At 43.1% G+C, this 18,286-nt stretch overlaps 1 protein-coding gene across 2 annotated transcripts in view; it reads right to left on the bottom strand.

Annotated features, from left to right (window-relative positions):
• The window catches only part of LOC122548819 (transcription initiation factor TFIID subunit 4-like), a 125,751-nt gene extending 109,434 nt beyond the window's left edge, over positions 1 to 16,317 (bottom strand). The window contains exons 1-6 of one of the 2 annotated variants that reach the window (XM_043687624.1): positions 15,513 to 16,317; positions 9,486 to 9,640; positions 8,911 to 9,024; positions 6,966 to 7,085; positions 5,214 to 5,336; positions 4,052 to 4,141 (exon numbers count right to left, since the gene is read on the bottom strand). In XM_043687624.1, coding sequence (XP_043543559.1) covers positions 4,052 to 4,141; positions 5,214 to 5,336; positions 6,966 to 7,085; positions 8,911 to 9,024; positions 9,486 to 9,640; positions 15,513 to 16,062 — 1,152 coding nt within the window. In that variant the 5' untranslated portion in view covers positions 16,063 to 16,317. The remainder of the gene's footprint in view (positions 1 to 4,051; positions 4,142 to 5,213; positions 5,337 to 6,965; positions 7,086 to 8,910; positions 9,025 to 9,485; positions 9,641 to 15,512) is intronic. The other variant, XM_043687625.1, reaches the window with a different exon arrangement.
• Positions 16,318 to 18,286: the final 1,969 nt, after the last annotated feature.

The following is an 18,286-nucleotide window of genomic DNA, read 5'->3' as shown; positions in this document are numbered from 1 at the left end:
TAGCTGTTTACCTATGGCTAGAATCTAATTAATTGTAATAAATAGTGATTCTTATTCAGCATAGAAATCTTCATGTTTTCACTCAACTAGGAATAAAAATGAGGAACCTTGCACACTTTTGAAAATCTTTAACCTGTGTGTCGACTCAGGTAAATAGCAAGGCTTGATTTCCAATGCATTGCTCCATTGAATTCCAACAACAGTGAAAACTCTAATGACATTCTGCTGTCTGGCTTTAAAGAACAACAAAAGAAAATTGCTGAATGCCATGAGGTAAGAAGTGATATTACAGGAGCTTTTTCCTTGGATTCCAGTTCATAGCAATCAGTACAAATAAGCCAGATAGCTTTCCAGCAATCCGTAATTAACCAGACAAAATAGTGGAATCTCTGAGCTGTGTGTTTACTATCCCGGAGTCCACACTGTGCAATTATTTAAAAATATGAAGAATATACAAGCAAAGTACAAACTTTTAACCAAGGACCTGCACATGTACAAGCACGACATCACAGGAAACGGCAGATACTGAACGAAAGTGAATCCACCACTAACAAAATAAACTAATTTTCAGGAAAGTTGGGACTTGAAGCTCAAAGCAAGTTGGACTTTTAAATTCCAATTACCACAATCAGCTGTATGTGGGGGTTACGTAAAGGCGATGTATTTTTATTTTTCTGTGTGCTTGATTATGACTGAACAGAAAAAGAATGGCTTTCATTTCGATGGCCTAGTGGTATTATCGCTGGACTGTTGATCCAGGGACCCAGGTGCGAATCCCACTGTGGCAGGTGGTGGAATTTGAATTTATCAAAAATCTAGAATTAAGAATCTAATGGTGACCATGAATCCATTGTTGATTGTTGGAAAAACCCATCTGGTTCACTAATGTCCTTTATGGAAGGAAACTGCCATCTTTACCTGGTCTACATGTGACTCCAGACCCACAGCAATGTGGTTGATTCTTAACTGCCCTCTGGGCAATTAGGGATAGGCAATAACTGCTGGCCTAGCCAGCAATGCCCTCATCCCACGAATGAATAAAGAAAAAAAAAATGAAGGATACTTGTTTTTGAAACATGCAATCAATGTGGCACTCATTGTGAGCGATGGTTACAAAGCTGCTGATTCAGCAATAGGAAGTAGACAAAATGAAGCGAAGTGTGTGTTCAAACAGAGACTTAGCCAGCAGAAAGTAGCTGACTTCAGGCGTGGACTAATGACTACAAAGGCCTTCTGCTTGGCAATAACCGTGCCATTGAACAGCCCTCAAGCTGTTCAGGTACCTATGAACAAAAGAAGACCTCAGATCTCAACCTGCTCAGGAGTTTTCCCTACTTTAAGCCAAGAAAATAAAGAATCTTCCCAACAGTAGTTGCTATAAAATGTGACATTTAGTTAACAGGTAAGAGACCTTTCATAAGTGAGAACTGTGCCCCCAGCAAGCATCTGGAGGAAAACTGAGAAGCAGCAGTCAAATCAGTAAAAGTACCATCTCAGAGCATTCCATGTACATAGATCACTGGTTTCCCTTTCACCCATAATACCCATATTTTTTCATGTTTATGGACGAGGGAGAGTCTATAATGTGGTTAGGAGCTTTATTTGGTAGAATCATATGCTGAAGGTCATCATTGTTTACCTATAAACTAGCATATTTACTTACATGCTATGTTAACTTGGTTCTAAAAAAGACATGGGAGATTGGAAATTGTGCATAATTTGATTTTTAAAAAATTAACTGTTGTGACAACTTCAGGAGCAGGAGGACTCTACTTCTAGCACGCTACATCAGTGAAACATGACAGTTGTCAATTTGCCAACACTGAAGTTTTAATGGTGAAACGTGACAGGAGGGAAAACATTAATTGCAGTTTATGGTAGGTTAGTTAAATTGTTTGTAATATTCAAGTTCGTGATATTTTGTTATTTACCATGGCATTTGTCAATGTTTAGGGAGAAGGCATTATGAACTCTGAACTTACAAGATCATTCCATTTTAAAAAGTCCCCCTTAATGTAAGGGGAGCAAAACATTATGAAAAAGGATTCTTGATAAAAACTTCAGTTTGGAGGCATGTGACAATCAGATCAAATGGACAAGCAGAATAAGTCAAGTGAACAATCACTGTGGTAGGATAACAATTTTAGAATCTATCATAGCACTTGACAGAAAGGACGGCACATGTTTGAGAAACAGAAAAAAGGCTAATGCTATGGGAAAGCAAGATGATCTGCTTTGTATTAACAACTGTCTCTAATTCTGGCCTCTTGCATACCATTTTAATTGCTACTACCACCAGAGGCTGTTCCTTCAGCTGCCTAGCATCCAATATCTGGAATCTGCCAACAAACCGCCCCACCTCTCTCCTCCTTCAACATGCTCTTTAAAATCCACCACCAAGCCAAGCTTTGGTCAACTGTCCCAATATATTCTACAGTGGTCCAGAGTCTACCTTCGCAGTACAAACTATCAAAAAGTTGTTGAAGCATTTTACTACATTAAAGTCTCTATAAAATGCAAGCCGTTGTTCAAAAGCAAAACACCATGTATGCTGGAAATCTGACTCAGCAATAGCAAATGCTCAAAATTCTCAGCAGGAACTAGGTAAATTAACTCAGTGATAGGTTTCAGAAAGTTACTCTCAAGAAATTATCGACAAACTGAAGGGCAGCTTGCAAAAGGTATTCTTAATAGATTCTTGGGAGGCCAATAAAAAGCAACTTCATTGCAGTGTTTCTGGGCTTTGCCTGGACTCAAGACTGAAAATATAGAACAAAATGAAGGATGCTCAATGTGCAAAAGTTATCTAACAGTCAGAGCAAAATAACATTCTTGCATATTTCATGCAATTCAATCTGCATCAACACTGCGAGACTTAGAACTGATCAAAAAAGAGCATATGATTTTGATGATAGATTAGTAGGTGGTCTATCAAATTTGTCCCATGATATCACTCGCCTTGGAACTCAAGACAGTCACATGGAAACATTTCACATTACTTCAGTCCATTGTACAGTGACCAATCATGGAATAGGAGTTGACCATTTGACTCATCAAGTCTGTGCTGGTTTTTATGAAGAGCAGCCCATTTAGTTACAGTCACTGCTATTTTTTCCCCTTTGTGGTATATATTCAATATCTGCTGAAAGCAATTATTAAATTGGTATCCATCACCATATCAGGTAGCAGCAATCCAAATCCTAAGCATTCAACTTTGTTTTAATATTTAACTGCAGCTGCTTTTGAACCACGAAAGGTGTTTGTGTAAGCAGAATCACAGAATGAGTACAACACAAGAAATGACCAACTGAATGGTACTATTCCACCTCCCTCCCTGCAGCTCTGCGAGCTTACCTTAATGATTAATTCTCTGTTATTAAACCATAACTGAATCTACATTCTCTTTGGTCTTATTTTTCATGGAACCTGGATGTCAGCATTTGTTGCCCTTGCCTAATTTCCCTTGAACCAAGGAGATTTCTAGGGTAAAGGGCAGTTAAGAACTAACCACATTACGGTGGGTCGGAAGTCACACATCAGCTAGAGTGGATTAGGACATGTTTTCTGGACAACCCAAAAATTGCTGTCCTGGTCACAATTATTGAGATGAAGTTTATATATTTCAGATTGAGCAATTTAATTCAAATTCCAACAGTGTGTGTTGTGGGAGTTGAACCCAAGGGTTCCACGGCTCTGGATTACAGGTTCAGGGACACCCCCATTTTGTCACCATCTCCCACTCTACCACACTCCCCAGCAGCATATTTCAGATATTAAACATTCACTGCATGGAAAAAAAAGCTTTTCCTCTCGTCACCATCCCTGATTTTGCCAAACACCTTTGATTAGTGTCACTTGGTTTGTGAACCTTCTGCTGATGGGAACAGCTTCTCTATCTATGGGTCCAGTCCCATCATGCTTCTGAATATATGAATATCAAAACTTCTCATATTCTTCTGGACAAATTAGGCCTGTTCCTCTTAATCTACCCACAAAGCTGAATAGCTGCAAGCTTTAAAAACCACAGATAGGTCATTAATGCAATGGTTACCTTGAGAAAAGGCACAAGATAAGGCTGTGGTGAGGACTTAAGCTCTTTATATAATTGTTCTGTGAATTCCTCTACTTCCATCTTTCCGTCCTGAAAGAAAACAGATTGCATTCCAAATTATAACATACATCACAAGAGGATAAAACAATAAGCTGTCTAAACCTTAGCTCAGAACCATTCATCATTTTAACAAGAATGCCGAAAGGGTGATCTGGAGTACAAGTCAGTCAGAAACCAAGCAGCAGATCAGAAATTTTACAAGGCTATCTGTATTTTTGATATAGAATGAAATAACTTCTGTGAAAGTTATGTTTATATAAGCTTCCCACATGATAAATTTACAAAGTTAGATTGAAGGGCCTCTAGTCAAATTTCTAAACCAACGTATATGCATATTACTAGTTCCAGGGCAATTGGAGACGGACAGCTTATATTGACACTTTCCAGCAATGCCCATAGGCATTGTGGAAGGGGAGGCAATAGCCTAGTGGTAGGATCACTGGACTGTTAATCCAGAGACTCAAAAAAGTGTTCCAGGGACTTGGGTTCAAATCCCACCACAACAAAGGTGGAATTTGAATTCAAAAATCAGGAATTAGGACGACCACGAATCTGCTGTTGATTATTGGAAAAACCCAACTGGTTTCTTCATTTCCATTAGGGAATACAACTGCTGTCTGTACCTGGCCTGTCCTACATTCAACTCCATGCCCCTAGCCTGTGGTTGACTCAATTGTTCTAGTCAATTAGGGATGGGCAAGAAATGCTATGCCCACATGCCAAATCAAAAAAAAATATAGTAATTTAGAGCTGACTGGATAGCAAATCAATTCTGATTACTCTACGGAAAAGCACAGCTCAAACAACAGGAAACCATGGGCTGTCCTAGGTCTGAGATAGTTAAAAATAACCTAAGTCTCAAACATATCCCTTTAGCTTGTAGAGAATGAGTAGAGTGGGCTCCCGTGTATGAATGCATGTCATCTCTCAAGCACAAGTGAGCCATGTTATGAAATTTGGCTTTCTTGCATTTGTCCTATGTGTGCAAGATTAGAAGTTTCAGCAGAACTTCCTTTTTCAGCAATATCCAGATTACTTATCACTTATTACTTGCAAGGTTATCAAAAAAGGCATTATAATGACAAAATGAAAATAACCTTACCAACAGTTTCTGCACCAAAGCCTTCACGTTACTAGACATTTGTGGCGACTGAGAACCACTGGAAGCCAGCTTAATTAATGTTGCAAGGAAGTTCTTGCATTTCTTCACATTTTCCAAAGTTTCCTACAGAAAGAAAAAGAATGGTGTATAAACAGTATGAAGACCAATTGAAGTAATATTTGATAAGCTGCCACGCTCTCCCTAGATGTGAATCACTCTAGCAAAATAAATAGTTTATGTATCAGCCCAGTCACACTTCAAACCATCTTAAACAATTGGATTGGGATTGCATCTCCATTTTCAACCAGCAAAGGACTCAAATCTAGGCATATAAAATAGCCTTTTATCATAAATGAACCCTTTTAGCCCCAGTACTATTCTTGGGATCTGCACTGCATCCCCTACAACTGAACCATTTTCTCTGGCAATGGAGTCAGTAAGGTCATGAGCTTGAAACAGTTAGGGCCTGCTGAGAAGCAAGGCTGCAGAACAGTACTACCATGTCTCGGGTTACCAAATAACAAGAGATACATATTGAAACCACCGACATAGTGATACTGAAACGACGAAGGGTGAAAACTACAAACAAGAAAGCCACCAAGTGTCCTAGTCAGTTTAGAAACATGCGAATACCAAAGAGTAATAATCGTGACCAGACTCTGACTGACAATCCTAAATTGGCTGTCAGCATAATTTTTCCACACAAAGAGGATTATTTAACAAATGTTGTCCAATTATGGAATCACATCAAATGTTAGACTGTTTATGGAGTTCTACAAACATGGGATAGTTGTTTACATCACAATTTCATGACCAAAGAAAATACTATTGCACCTTATACCTAATAAAGCGCATTCATTGTTGTGATGCAGAAAAGGAGGCAGGCAATTTGCACGTAGCAAGATCCCATTAAGACCAATGCAATAGTAATCAGATTTTCCTTCTCCTCTTATAATTATGTTGATCATAGACGTATTGAACAGGATACTGGGGAGAACTGACCCCTACTCAAGTTCAAAAGGTTTTCTTGTTGGAATGACACCAACTCTTTCAGTAATGCACCAAGCTGCAAGCCTAAATTTCTGTGCTCAAGCTGATTGTGAACTTACAACCTTCTCATTCCGAAGTGAGATTGCTTATACCACTATACTCGGACTGAATCAGCTGAAGAGATAATATGGGCAAACAGGATGGTGAAGTTGAAAGAGATCTGCAGACCCAGTTTCAGCTGCTATTCCCAAGCATCTTACAGCACTTACCTCACTGTGAGAAAATTCACTCAGCCACCTTAATGTCAGCCATGGCTCACTTCACAACACAAGTCGCTGGTTTTGAGTCCTGCTTCACGAGCATTTAAATCAAGGCTTAACCGTCATGCCCACAACTGAGGGAGCACTGCCTATCAGAGGTGCCATCTTTCATATGAAGTGTAGGTGCAACTTTAGTGCCCATTCAGGTGGATATAAAAGATTCCGTGGCCCTTTCCTGAACAAAGGCAGTAAAATTCTCCCTGATGTTCTGGCCAATGTTAATATCGCAATCAACATCAGATTGTGGCCTGACGCACTGTGGAGTTTGCAGTGTACAGACTGGAAAATTGCAATACTGACACCACGTCAAAAGTGGTTAGCGGAGTATAAAATATATTGAGATGTCTGGTGGGGATGTAAAGCACTATATGAACGTATCTCTTAACCTTTCAGCCACCAAGAAAGAATGCCTTGAATTTCAGCTCCATTCAGTAAGCCTTACCGGAGAAGCAGTTGTCTGCACAACAGGCACAGTGACGGAACGGTCTGCAGGTGCCGATGTTTGCTTTTGGACGATCGTTGATACAGTCTTTGGCATAATCGCTCCACCTGCAGCCTGTTGCTTAATAACAGTTACATACGACAGCAATTAAACGTTAGTACAAACACAAAATCATGCAATTTATTTTTTTATTTTTTCTTTCAATTGATGTGGGCTTCGCTGGCAAAACAGCATTTACTGTCCTGTCCTCAGTACCCTGCAATACAGTCGTAATGCAAATCCATTTAAGAAGCCGATTAAATAATCACCACATTGCTTCGAGTGTGGATATGGACAAGATAAGGATGGCAGATTTCCTTCCCTAAAAGGGCGCTAGTTACTGTTATGATCTGTTTTAGCAAATGGAATCTAGCTTCATTGTTCGCATCATCTTTATTCTTAATTTAACCTGGAGGTCTCACTAAAACATAAGCACACAGTTTGCAGATACAGCTTTACCAATAAAACTGAAGTTTATTGTGCAAAAAGAAAGAAAAAAAGGAAACAAACCAAGCTAAATACAATACAGTTGGCTCTGAACTGCCCTCTGGGTAATTAAGGATGGACAATCAAAAAAGACCTAGCCAGTGACAGCCTCATCCTGAGAATGAATTTTAAGAATTTCAAATTCCCAGAAAAGTAAAATCCCACCTGCTCTCCAACATCATTTTACAGTTAATTAAAGCCAGAGAATGTTTCTTCCACATCAAATATGGATGCTTTAATTAAATGCTTCTGTTCAGTTCCTGTCCTGTGAGTCCCTGACTCTTCAAATCTGACAGCCTTGGCTACTTCAATCTTTGAATAACCCGTAGAGTTCCAAACTTTGGAATGTTTTACAAATGACAAGACTTGTACTGAGGTATCTCCTTCCCTTATTTAATTGCTCGGAACATTCTCCTTTTTTCAGGTAAAGCTGATCACAGCCAGGTTTTCTTCAAACTGAATTCAAAATATTATTTATGAAAACAAACTTGCTGGCTTTTGTTAAACTGATAGTTTCATGTTTTTTCATCTCGTCATAAAATTCCCACAGTATAAACCAACTTTCATTAACACTGAAGGCCTTCAATCATCTGCCTCCCTGGCACAGTGGTTAAAATAATGTTTCTGAGAAAAAAGAGCCTAATTAATTATTAAACCTCCTCACGCAAATAGACCAAACACCATATGTCATTAAAATCCAAACTCAAACTGAGATCAACATACGTAAATATAAATAAAACCATATATTTTTGTTTTGAGACACCATTCCTCTAGCTAGAGAATCCAGATAGCAGGATTGTGATCTCAGGATGAGAGCCTGATCATTTGGGGCTGAGATGGAGAGATATCCCTTCATGCAAAGGGTTGTGTACCTTGGAAATCTCTCACCAAGTGGAATCTTAAAACCAGAGATTATTCAGAGATATCTTCGCATCAACATATACAGAGATCTAATTACACACGCCAGGAGCAAGTGGGACTTGAACCCAGGCTCCTAGCTCAGCAGTAAGGATGCTGTACCACAAGAGCCCAAGTTGAAGGTGGTGTAAAAATCCTGAAAGATGCCAGTGGGTACAAAGCCACTGGTTTACAATACCAATGCTCTAAACATTGAGCTATAGAACCTAGATTCTGCTGCAGTACTCTAAATTAACCTGTTGAATGATGCTACTACACACGTCTGCAGCAGCTGGGTCTTGAACCCAAGCCACCTTGTTCAGAGGGAGGGTCATGACCACAATACAAAAAGAGACCTGCTCACAGAGATTGATTGGATACTTGGAAATTAAGGAGTGTGGACATAGTGGAGTTGAGGTAGATCAGTTATAGGCTTATTGAATGGCAGACAAGGCCCTAAATCTTGCTGCTCCTATTACTTTAACCACTTCACATGACATTTGTCTCCTAAAAAATCTCTCACCTGCACGACTGTGATGCGTTGTGGTGCAGCATTTGTCTGGCCTCCAGCTTGGAATTGGTTCATTTGCTGGGTAGAGGTTTTCACTTGATTGGGAATCCTCTGGGTCCCAGTTGCCTAGTATTACAAATCCACCAAAAGACAAAATAATCAAAAGGCACAAAAAAGGAAGGAAAAAAAAACAAAATTTACATCTTGCATGGGGTGTGAGCATTACATTTGTTGCCCATCCCTACATGCCCTTGAACGGAGTTGCTTGCTAGACTATTTCAGATAGCAATTGAAAGCCAATCACATTGCTGTGGGTCTGGAGTCACATTGGCCGGACCAGATAAGGATGCTAGATTTCCCTCCACGAAGGATATTAGTGAACCAGGTGTTTTGCCCCGCCCATGTTTTCATTCACCGAAACTTAAACTCCCCTAGTTGCTGTGACAAGACTTGAAGCTAAGACAAGACTTGAAGCAGTGCCCACAGCTTTAGTCTTGGCCTCTGCACCACGCGTCCAGTGATGTTGTAACTAAGCCAATGGGTCCCACAATTTAAGATGATTGCCATAAACGTAAACACTCCCTTACCTGTATGGTAGAAATTCGGACTGAGGGTGTGCCAGTAGACACTGCAGATGAGAGGTTTCCAGCTCCTTGTGCTCGGGCTTTAGCCTGGGCTTGAGCAATGACTTTCTGTGGAACTAACACTAACTGTCCACTGTCACTTCGAACAAGCACCATGCCTGTAAAGAAACAGACAAAGCCTCAGAACGACACACTTAAAACAAAACTGTATTTGACCACTGAAAATTGACTTAATTGCAGTTGGGTTCTTTTAAGTACACACCAGCATCATTGTAACATTAGCTCACCCCAAGCAGGAAAGGAACCCAGACGTCTGCTGTAATGGCAAATCTGATCCCAAAATCCACAATATTCATGAAGTTTAAGAATGGCCACTGAGGGTAGCAGATTATCAGACTCCGCAGAAACTGCCAGCAAGAGATTCCCAATTTTGGTTCTCATTGTAATGAGAAACTCTCATTTACTGTGGTAATCTTAGGATGCCCCAAACACTTTATTATTGACAAAATCCTACGTCACTATTCCAATGAAGGAGACACTAACGAATCTGTGCACAGCAAGCTCCCACAAACAACAATGTAATAACGATTAAACAATCTGTTGAAGGACATGTATCGGTCAGCACATGTGAAGAACTCTCTGCTCTGCTTCAAACAAAGTGTCATGACTCGAGGGTCTCAAACCCAAAACTTCTTGATTCCAAGGCAAGCGTGTTACCAAGGTGAAAATGAGGACTGGAGATCAGAGTCAAGATTAGAGTGGTGCTGGAAAAGCACAGTAGGTCAGGCAGCATCCAAAGAGCAGGATGAGCCACTGCTGACAGTACAAAGTAAGCAGAAACATGGGCAATGCATCCATTCTTCAGAACCTCTTCCATGTGGGCATCTTTCACAAGTCTAAATTTCAGTGGCAAATCCCAGCGGTAACTGGGTGAAGTAAGAAGACGACTCAGTGTCCACTCCTCACCATCAACACCACCACTTGAGAGGTCACTAGTTTCTGTCCCTTAATGGATTCTGAGTAAACCTTAAGCACATTTGCAGAGGAATCCCTCTAAATGACACGTTTGAGGTCAATTCATCAAGTAGTTTGAACCAGGTATTGAAATCCAAAATCCCAAGTTGTACTGCTCAGTGTGTCAGTGAACACTGCACCCAAAGCATCAGCAAACTGAATCAATTTTCACTTAATAATAATTGTCTAAAATGAAAAATTGCAAACATAATTGCCTCAGAGGGGAGTTAGAAACAGGAGACTACTTTATTTTCCTATCATATTTTGATGGTAGCTGTTTGTCAAACAATTTTAATGATCAGACATTTAGCACGTTATGTTCTGCTCTGGAGAAAATCCAGGTGGGAAGTCATGACTCCAACAAGAAAGTGAAGAGCAAGTGACACGATGATGTGGTTTGCGCCAATAATGATGCCATAAACAAACCAATATCAACTGCTTTATCATGTGGACATAACAAGTCCCTTTGGTGGCTGTCAATAACAGGACATTCTTAAAGCTCAATGTGCTCAGATTACCCAATTATGAGCTGCAGCTCAAAATAACAAGACAGGAAACACGCATCAAGCGACTGAGTTCTGCAGTTTCCTTACAGAATAAAGTTTCACAGCAGGCAGGCTTCCATCATAACTTTTTAAAAAATCTCTCCATCTCCTATCAAGATTTTGCATTCTTTAAAAAGGTGAAACACAATCCTGTTTGATTTGAAATGAACTGGTTCTTTCTCCACAGATGCTGACAGACCTGCTGAGCACCTTGTTTTGATTTAATGGAGTTCATATTGAAGCCTGCGTTCACATACTACTCTATTCTAATCCCACTCCCTAGCATATAGGCTTTGGGTCAAGTACTATGGCATTTCAAGTGCTAACCTTAAATGTCGAGGGTTCCTGCCCCCCCGCCCCCCCCCACCCCATCATTTTTGGCAAGTTCCAGGTACTCAGACATTCTAAGTGAAAACCCATTTTCACAAATCACCTCTAAATCTGCTCCTTCCCTTACAACTGTACTCTCAGTTATTGACTTCTCTAAAAGGGATCAAGTTTGTCCCTATATATGCCCCTCAGAGCTTTGTACACTTCAATAAAATCCATCCTCAACTCCTAACTGAAACACTCCAGCCCAGGCAGCACCCTGGTGGATCTGTTTTATACCTTCTCTAATGCAATCATATCCTTCTTATAACGTGGTGACAAGAATTACACATAGTACTCCAACTGTTGCCTAACTAAAATCCGACACAGCTCCATCATAACCCCCTTGCAAATGTCTTAACTATTAAAGGCAAGTATCCCACATACCTTCTTAACCACCTTATCTAACTATCCTACTCCCTTCAAATATCTAAGAACATACACAGTCCCGCTCATCCTTTGTACATTCTAGAATCGTGCCATTCAACGTGCTCATCCTTGCCTTGTCAGTCCTCCAAAAACACATCACCTCCTATTTTTCAGGATCAAATTACATTTGCAACTGTTCAATCCATCTGTCGGCCCATTTGTATCATCCCATAATCCAAAGCTCTCCTCCGCAATATTTAACACCAACTTTCATGTCATTTGCAAACTTATTGAACATACATTTTAGATTAGATTACAGTGTGGAAACAGGCCCTTCGGCCCAACAAGTCCACACCGACCCGCCGAAGCACAACCCACCCATACCCCTACATTTACCCCCCACCTAACACTACGGGCAATTTAGCATGGCCAATTCACCTTACCTGCACATCTTTGGACTGTGGGAGGAAACCGGATCACCCGGAGGAAACCCACGCAGACACGGGGAGAATGTGCAAACTCCACACAGTCAGTCGCCTGAGGCGGGAATTGAACCCGGGTCTCTGGCGCTGTGAGGCAGCAGTGCTAACCACTGTGCCACCGTGCTGCCAATACCTCCTATATACACACTTAGATCATTAAAATACGCTAATAGCAGGGGAACCATTCAGCTCACAGTGTTGCCCTGACCCAGTCACAACCACACAAAGATCCTTAGACAGCATCTTCTAACTCACGACCACTACCATCTGGAAGGACAAGGGCAGCAGGTACATGGGAACACCAGCCCCTGCAAGTTCCCCTCCAAGCTATTCACCATAGTGACTTGGAAATATATTGCCATTCTTTCACTGTCGCCGAGTCAAAGTCCTGCGATTCATTCCTTAACAGCACTACAGCACAAACTTCAAGGAGACAGCTCACCACCACCTTCTCAAGGGGAACTTGGGATGACCAATAAATGCTGGACTGGCCAGCAATACCATCATCCCATGAGTAAATTTTACAAAACACCCTACACATTAATCAAGTTCCACATTCAGCACCCCCACCCCGACAGGAGATAACTTACCTTAGTCTGAGGCAGAAGAGGTTTGAGATACTTTTGCTTTTCTTGCAGTTAATAAGTCATCCATGTCTCACTGCTGGAAAGGTGGGTACTGAGAACACATGCCTGGCATACACTAAACTTTGCATTTCAGTTAACTTGTGTTAGTTCACACTCAACTTTAAGACGACAGCTCTGGCCTTGGCAAACCTATTGCTGAATTCAGCTTCCAGAGAACAGAAGCTACCAGTTCTGGAGTGCAGGTAGATACACTCAATTGAGTCACTCAGTATATAGCAGCAGCACCCCCAGGAATTACCTGCCAAATGTGCAGTCAGAGGTGCAGCTCTCAGATCGAGCGTATCAGTCTCACAAGGACCCGCAGAATCAACGTCCAGTGACACTGAGCTCCCTAGGTGGATAATAATCATGCTCTTTAGCGCGATTACCAAATATATGATAGCAGCATGGAGAAAAACTACAAAGAGCAGTGGTACCCGGACACAGCACCATGATCTTGAAAGAGTCTGACGCTGTTGCATTGCAAGTTTAATCTCATATATGCTGCAATGAAAACTCATACATCTTCAAGTCAAACAGCTGCAATCTTACTTTACCCTCCACATCAGGGTTTGTGTTGCATAGCTTACTATAAGGCTATGTCTGCTTATTACAATTATTAGATTAAATTAGATTACCTACAGTGTGGAAACAGGTCCTTCGGCCCAACCAGTCCACAACGACCCTCCAAAGAGTAAACCACCCAGACCCATTTCCCCCTGACTAATGAACCTCGCACTATGGGCAATTTAGCACAGCCAATTCACCTGACCTGCATATCTTTGGACTGTGGGAGGAACCGGAGCACCCGGAGGAAACCCACGGGGAGAACGTGCAAACTCCACACAGACAGTCGCCCGAGATTGGAATCGAACCTGGGACCCTGGTGCTGTGAGGCAGCAGTGCTAACCACTGAGCCACCGTGCTGCCCTTGGTGTAAAACATCTGCACCCAAAACACAGATGAAAAAAGTTTAGTGTCAACAGCCAATTTTCAGCTTTCAATCACAAGCATCCATACCAATAAAGAAAAGGTTTCATGTTTTTACTGTACAAAAGGCCATGGCCCAGGGACTGCTCATTACTCTAAAGGAAAATGGAATGTGTTTTGATCAGCCACTCTGGTGAAGGTTAGACTTAAACCTGGGCCTTCTAACAAATCCCCCTAAGGATGCAGTATGGGCATGTGTCAACTACAGAAAATGCTGTGATTTAGGCAGTAGTACTCATGCCCAGTAAACCTGCTTCTGTAAACAACTAAGGTGTACATGTAAGTCCTCTGTTCCATCACTCCTGTACACGAATGCCCATCCATTCCAAAGCGATTCAGTTTGAAATGCCTACCCTTGACAAGCTGCTACATGTAACACAAACCTCAGGACCACTCACCTCAACTGCACCAAGCGCAACATCGACCACTCCCCCCACACATGAACCAAGCTGTGGGTCTCACTCTTCCCTTCTTCAAATCACTGATAGCCCTGAACCCCTTCCAAAATGCTGGCTGCTAGCTGCATCTTCAACCATCTCAGCTCCAGGCTCAAGGGAATCCTTAAATCTCCCTCAAGACATTCACATGAGCAAGTTGCAAGAGAGGGGCACTCAGTTCATTCAACAGATCATGGCTGATCTGACTTTAACCTCAATTCTACATTCCTACATACCCCTGATAATCCTTCTTCTCATTGGTAATCTAGTTACTTCTTGCTCAAAAATATTTATAGTTTAGGTATCCACTCCCTTTCCAGGAAGAGAATTCTTAGAATTCAAAACGCTAAGAAAGCTTCCTCATCCTTGTTTTAAGTGGGTGAGTGGTTATTTTTCTAATTATGATCCTGAGTTTAGATTCTCTCATAATGAAAATATCTTTTCCCCATCCAGCCAGTCAAGAACTCCCAGGATCTTATGAAAGCTGTTCCCTAGATTGTGAATTGGTTCTGTTCTGAAGTCCTTTTGCAACTTGACTTGTACACAAATTGAGATACAATACAACACAATATAAAGGAAATGTTTCTATGTCAGATCTTGAAAATTACACCACAACATGGGATCACAATCCTAAGTGCGTGTTCATCAGTCAGGCAGGGATTCCCTATATTTTGCAATTATGTTACCTTGGACTTCAGAGAATACATGCCTAACATGTCAAACCGTTCCTCATTAGGAAATCAGTTCATTCCTTAAATCCTACCTTTATGCAGTCTTAACATCTCCAAAATACAAGTCAGTGTGAAAAGTTCACTAACTCTTCTTTCCAGGCAACTTCAAACATTAAGAACATTACAGGAAATCCAAATCGTAGCTAGAAAATCTGTTAGCCCTAATATCACATAGAAGTAAAAACAAAAATGACCGCATAAACCACAGATTATAAGTTCAGGTTTGGCAACTCGATTTGGTTTTAGAAGGTAGAAATGGTGTGTTTTATTTTCGTTTTAAAAGCTGCACACTTGCACCAAAGACTTCACGTTGAGTTAGGGGGAGGGGATAGAGATTTCGAGCCATGTGCAAGAAGCACACACCCCCTTGCAGCCACGTGCTGAGGATAGTACTATGCTGAAGCGTGTTAAGAGATCATTTTCACTTGCACAAATACAGTGCCCAGACTCGTTTACTCTTTCCTTACCTGCTGGCACCTGGAGGTTCTGCAGGAGGGGGACTGTGACCTGGTTGAGCGGGGAAGAGGTTTTGATGTGCGGGGAAGAGACACTGATCCTTTGGACGGTGACAGTAGGAGCCCTGGAGGCTGGGAGTGGGCTCCCGGTTGCTGCCGCCGCCGCCGACGTGCTGGTGGTTACCGCCGCGGTCTTCATCAACGCCGGGGAGGGAGGCATCTCGCCGCCGCCGCCTCCTCCTCCTCCTGAAAAGGGCCCGGCCTGATTTTGACGTTCGGGTAGCGGCATGACTCGGAGAGGGGTCGGTGCAGGAGAGGGAGCCGGGACCGGCGGCTGAGGCTGGGGAAGGGAGGCGGCGGGTGAAGAGCTGGCCGGTGTCCCCGCTGGCCCGGGCTCGGGTCCAGGCCCAGGCCCGTTCTGAGGCGGCGGCGGTGGGCATGAGCCGGCCCGGGAACTGTCGCTGTCGTTGTTGCTGCTGTTGGAGGGGGTGGAGGAGGCCGGGACGGGAAGGCCGCCGCCGCCGCTCTCCGCCTCTCGCCGCGGGACACTCGGAGTGGGCATGAGGGAAGAGAGAGAGAGAGAGAGGGTGGGGGGGCCTCCTGTCTGGCTCCCCACCCACCAGCCGGGGTCACTCGGTACCCGCTCGCTCTCCCTGCCGGACGGTCAGGGACACGGACAGGGCCGAGCCTGCGGTCGCCGCCATAACCCCCCGCTTTCTTCCCTCAAAGCAACCGCCGCACCGGCGCCGCCATCTTTAAAATGACGCTACCGCCGTAAAGTGCGCAGTCGCAGACCATGGGCCTGCCGTGATGAGCACTATGTCGCACGCGCAGATAACCATCCCATGCCGTGTGGAGAATGAATGCGCATGTATTGCCGTCACTCCGCCTACTCATGCCGTGTGGAGAATGAATGCGCATGCATTGCCGTCACTCCGCCTACTCATGCCGTGTGGAGAGTGAACGCGCATGCATTGCCGTCACTCTCTGCCTGCTCATGCATGTGGAGAGTGAATGCGCATGCATTGCCGTCACTCCGCCTACTCATGCCGTGTGGAGAGTGAATGCGCACGCATTGCCGTCACTCTCCGCCTACTCATGCCGTGTGGAGAGTGAATGCGCATGCATTGCCGTCACTCCGCTTACTCGTCGTGTGGAGAGTGAACGCGCATGCATTGCCGTCACTCTCCACCTGCTCATGCATGTGGAGAGTGAATGCGCATGCATTGCCGTCACTCTCCGCCTACTCATGCATGTGGAGAGTGAATGCGCATGCATTGCCGTCACTCCGCTTACTCGTCGTGTGGAGAGTTAAAAATCACACAACACCAGGTTAGAGTCCAACAGGTTTAATTGGAAGCACTAGCTTTCTGAGCACTGCTCCTTCATCAGGTGGTTGCAGCGCTCCGAAAGCTAGTGCGCTTCCAATTAAACCTGTTGGACTATAACCTGGTGTTGTGTGATTTTTAACTTTGTCCACCCCAGTCCAACACCGGCATCTCCGAATGGTGTGGATAGTGAACACTCCCCGCCCGCTAATGTCGTGTGAATAGTGAATCACATGCTTTGTTAGGTTAAAACTGATGAAGGGCTTTTGCCCGAAACGTCGATTTCGAAGCTTTTCGGATGCTGCCTGAATTGCTGTGCTCTTCCAGCACCACTGATCTAAAAACAAGGACTGCAGATGCAGGAAACCAAAGTCTAGATTAGAGTGGTGCTACAAAAACACGGCAGGTGAGGCAGCATCCGAGGAGCAGGAAAATCGACGTTTCGGGCAAAAGCCCTTCATCACATGCTTTGCTGTCGCTCCTGCTGATTGCGCATGCATAGCCGTCACTCCTGCCGTACGAATGCTGAATGCGCATGCGGCGACATCACTCGACCTTCCCTGTGCAAATACGCATGCGTTGTTCCGTCAAGACGAAGCGTGTCCGAGAGGTGGGGCCACAGTGAGCCACGCCCCTGCTTGAAGGCAGTGGTGGAGTAAGTGGGGCACATGTGGATTCATAGACCTGAAGGCAACTATGGTAGTAGTAGTGGTAGAGGATCAAGAGGTGACGAGAAAAATGGGAATAAGAGAGCATAGGTTTAAATTAAGAGAATGTTGGAGAAATTAAACAGGCCTGCCAGCCTCAGAAAAAGAGTTAAATGTTTCGGGGTAAATGTCTCTTAGGGTATTATGCACAATGGTCAACCATAATCATATTAAATGATGCAGCAGACTTAAAGGGTTGAATGGCCCATTCCTGTTCCCAATTTCTATAGTTCTATGTAAATGATCTGCCAATAAAGCAAGTTTGATGAGAGATAAAAGTTTTTAAACTCAGCGATATGAAATAACTTACCTGGAAATGAGGTGGAGGCAGGTTTGGCAGCATCTGTGGAAAGAAATCAGAGTTAACATATCAGGATCAGGGACCATTCTTCAAAACTTGAATGGAGTGTCTTGTTCAGCTATTGCAGTGGGCAATTATCAGCCAGTCACATTGCTGTGGGTCTGGAGTTACATGCAGGCTGGATCGGATTTCCTTCCTTAAAAAAGTCATCAGTAAACTAGACTGGTTTTTATGGCAGCGATAACTTTGTGAACACCATTCCTGATACAAGATTTAATTGATTGAGTTTAAAATCTGTTGTGGTTCTGTTCGCCGAGCTGGCACGCAGACAACAAGCAACATGAATTCGACTTGGACAACACTACTATCATAGGGCAAGCCAGACAGGGAACAGCCAGGGAATTCCTAGAGGCATGGTATTCATCCACAAACTCCATCAACAAACACATC

This window comes from Chiloscyllium plagiosum, chromosome 4, assembly GCF_004010195.1.
Source record: "Chiloscyllium plagiosum isolate BGI_BamShark_2017 chromosome 4, ASM401019v2, whole genome shotgun sequence".
Taxonomy (NCBI): domain Eukaryota; kingdom Metazoa; phylum Chordata; class Chondrichthyes; order Orectolobiformes; family Hemiscylliidae; genus Chiloscyllium; species Chiloscyllium plagiosum.
The sequence above is the reverse complement of the archived record's forward strand: the minus strand, read 5'-3'. Positions and strand labels throughout refer to the sequence as shown.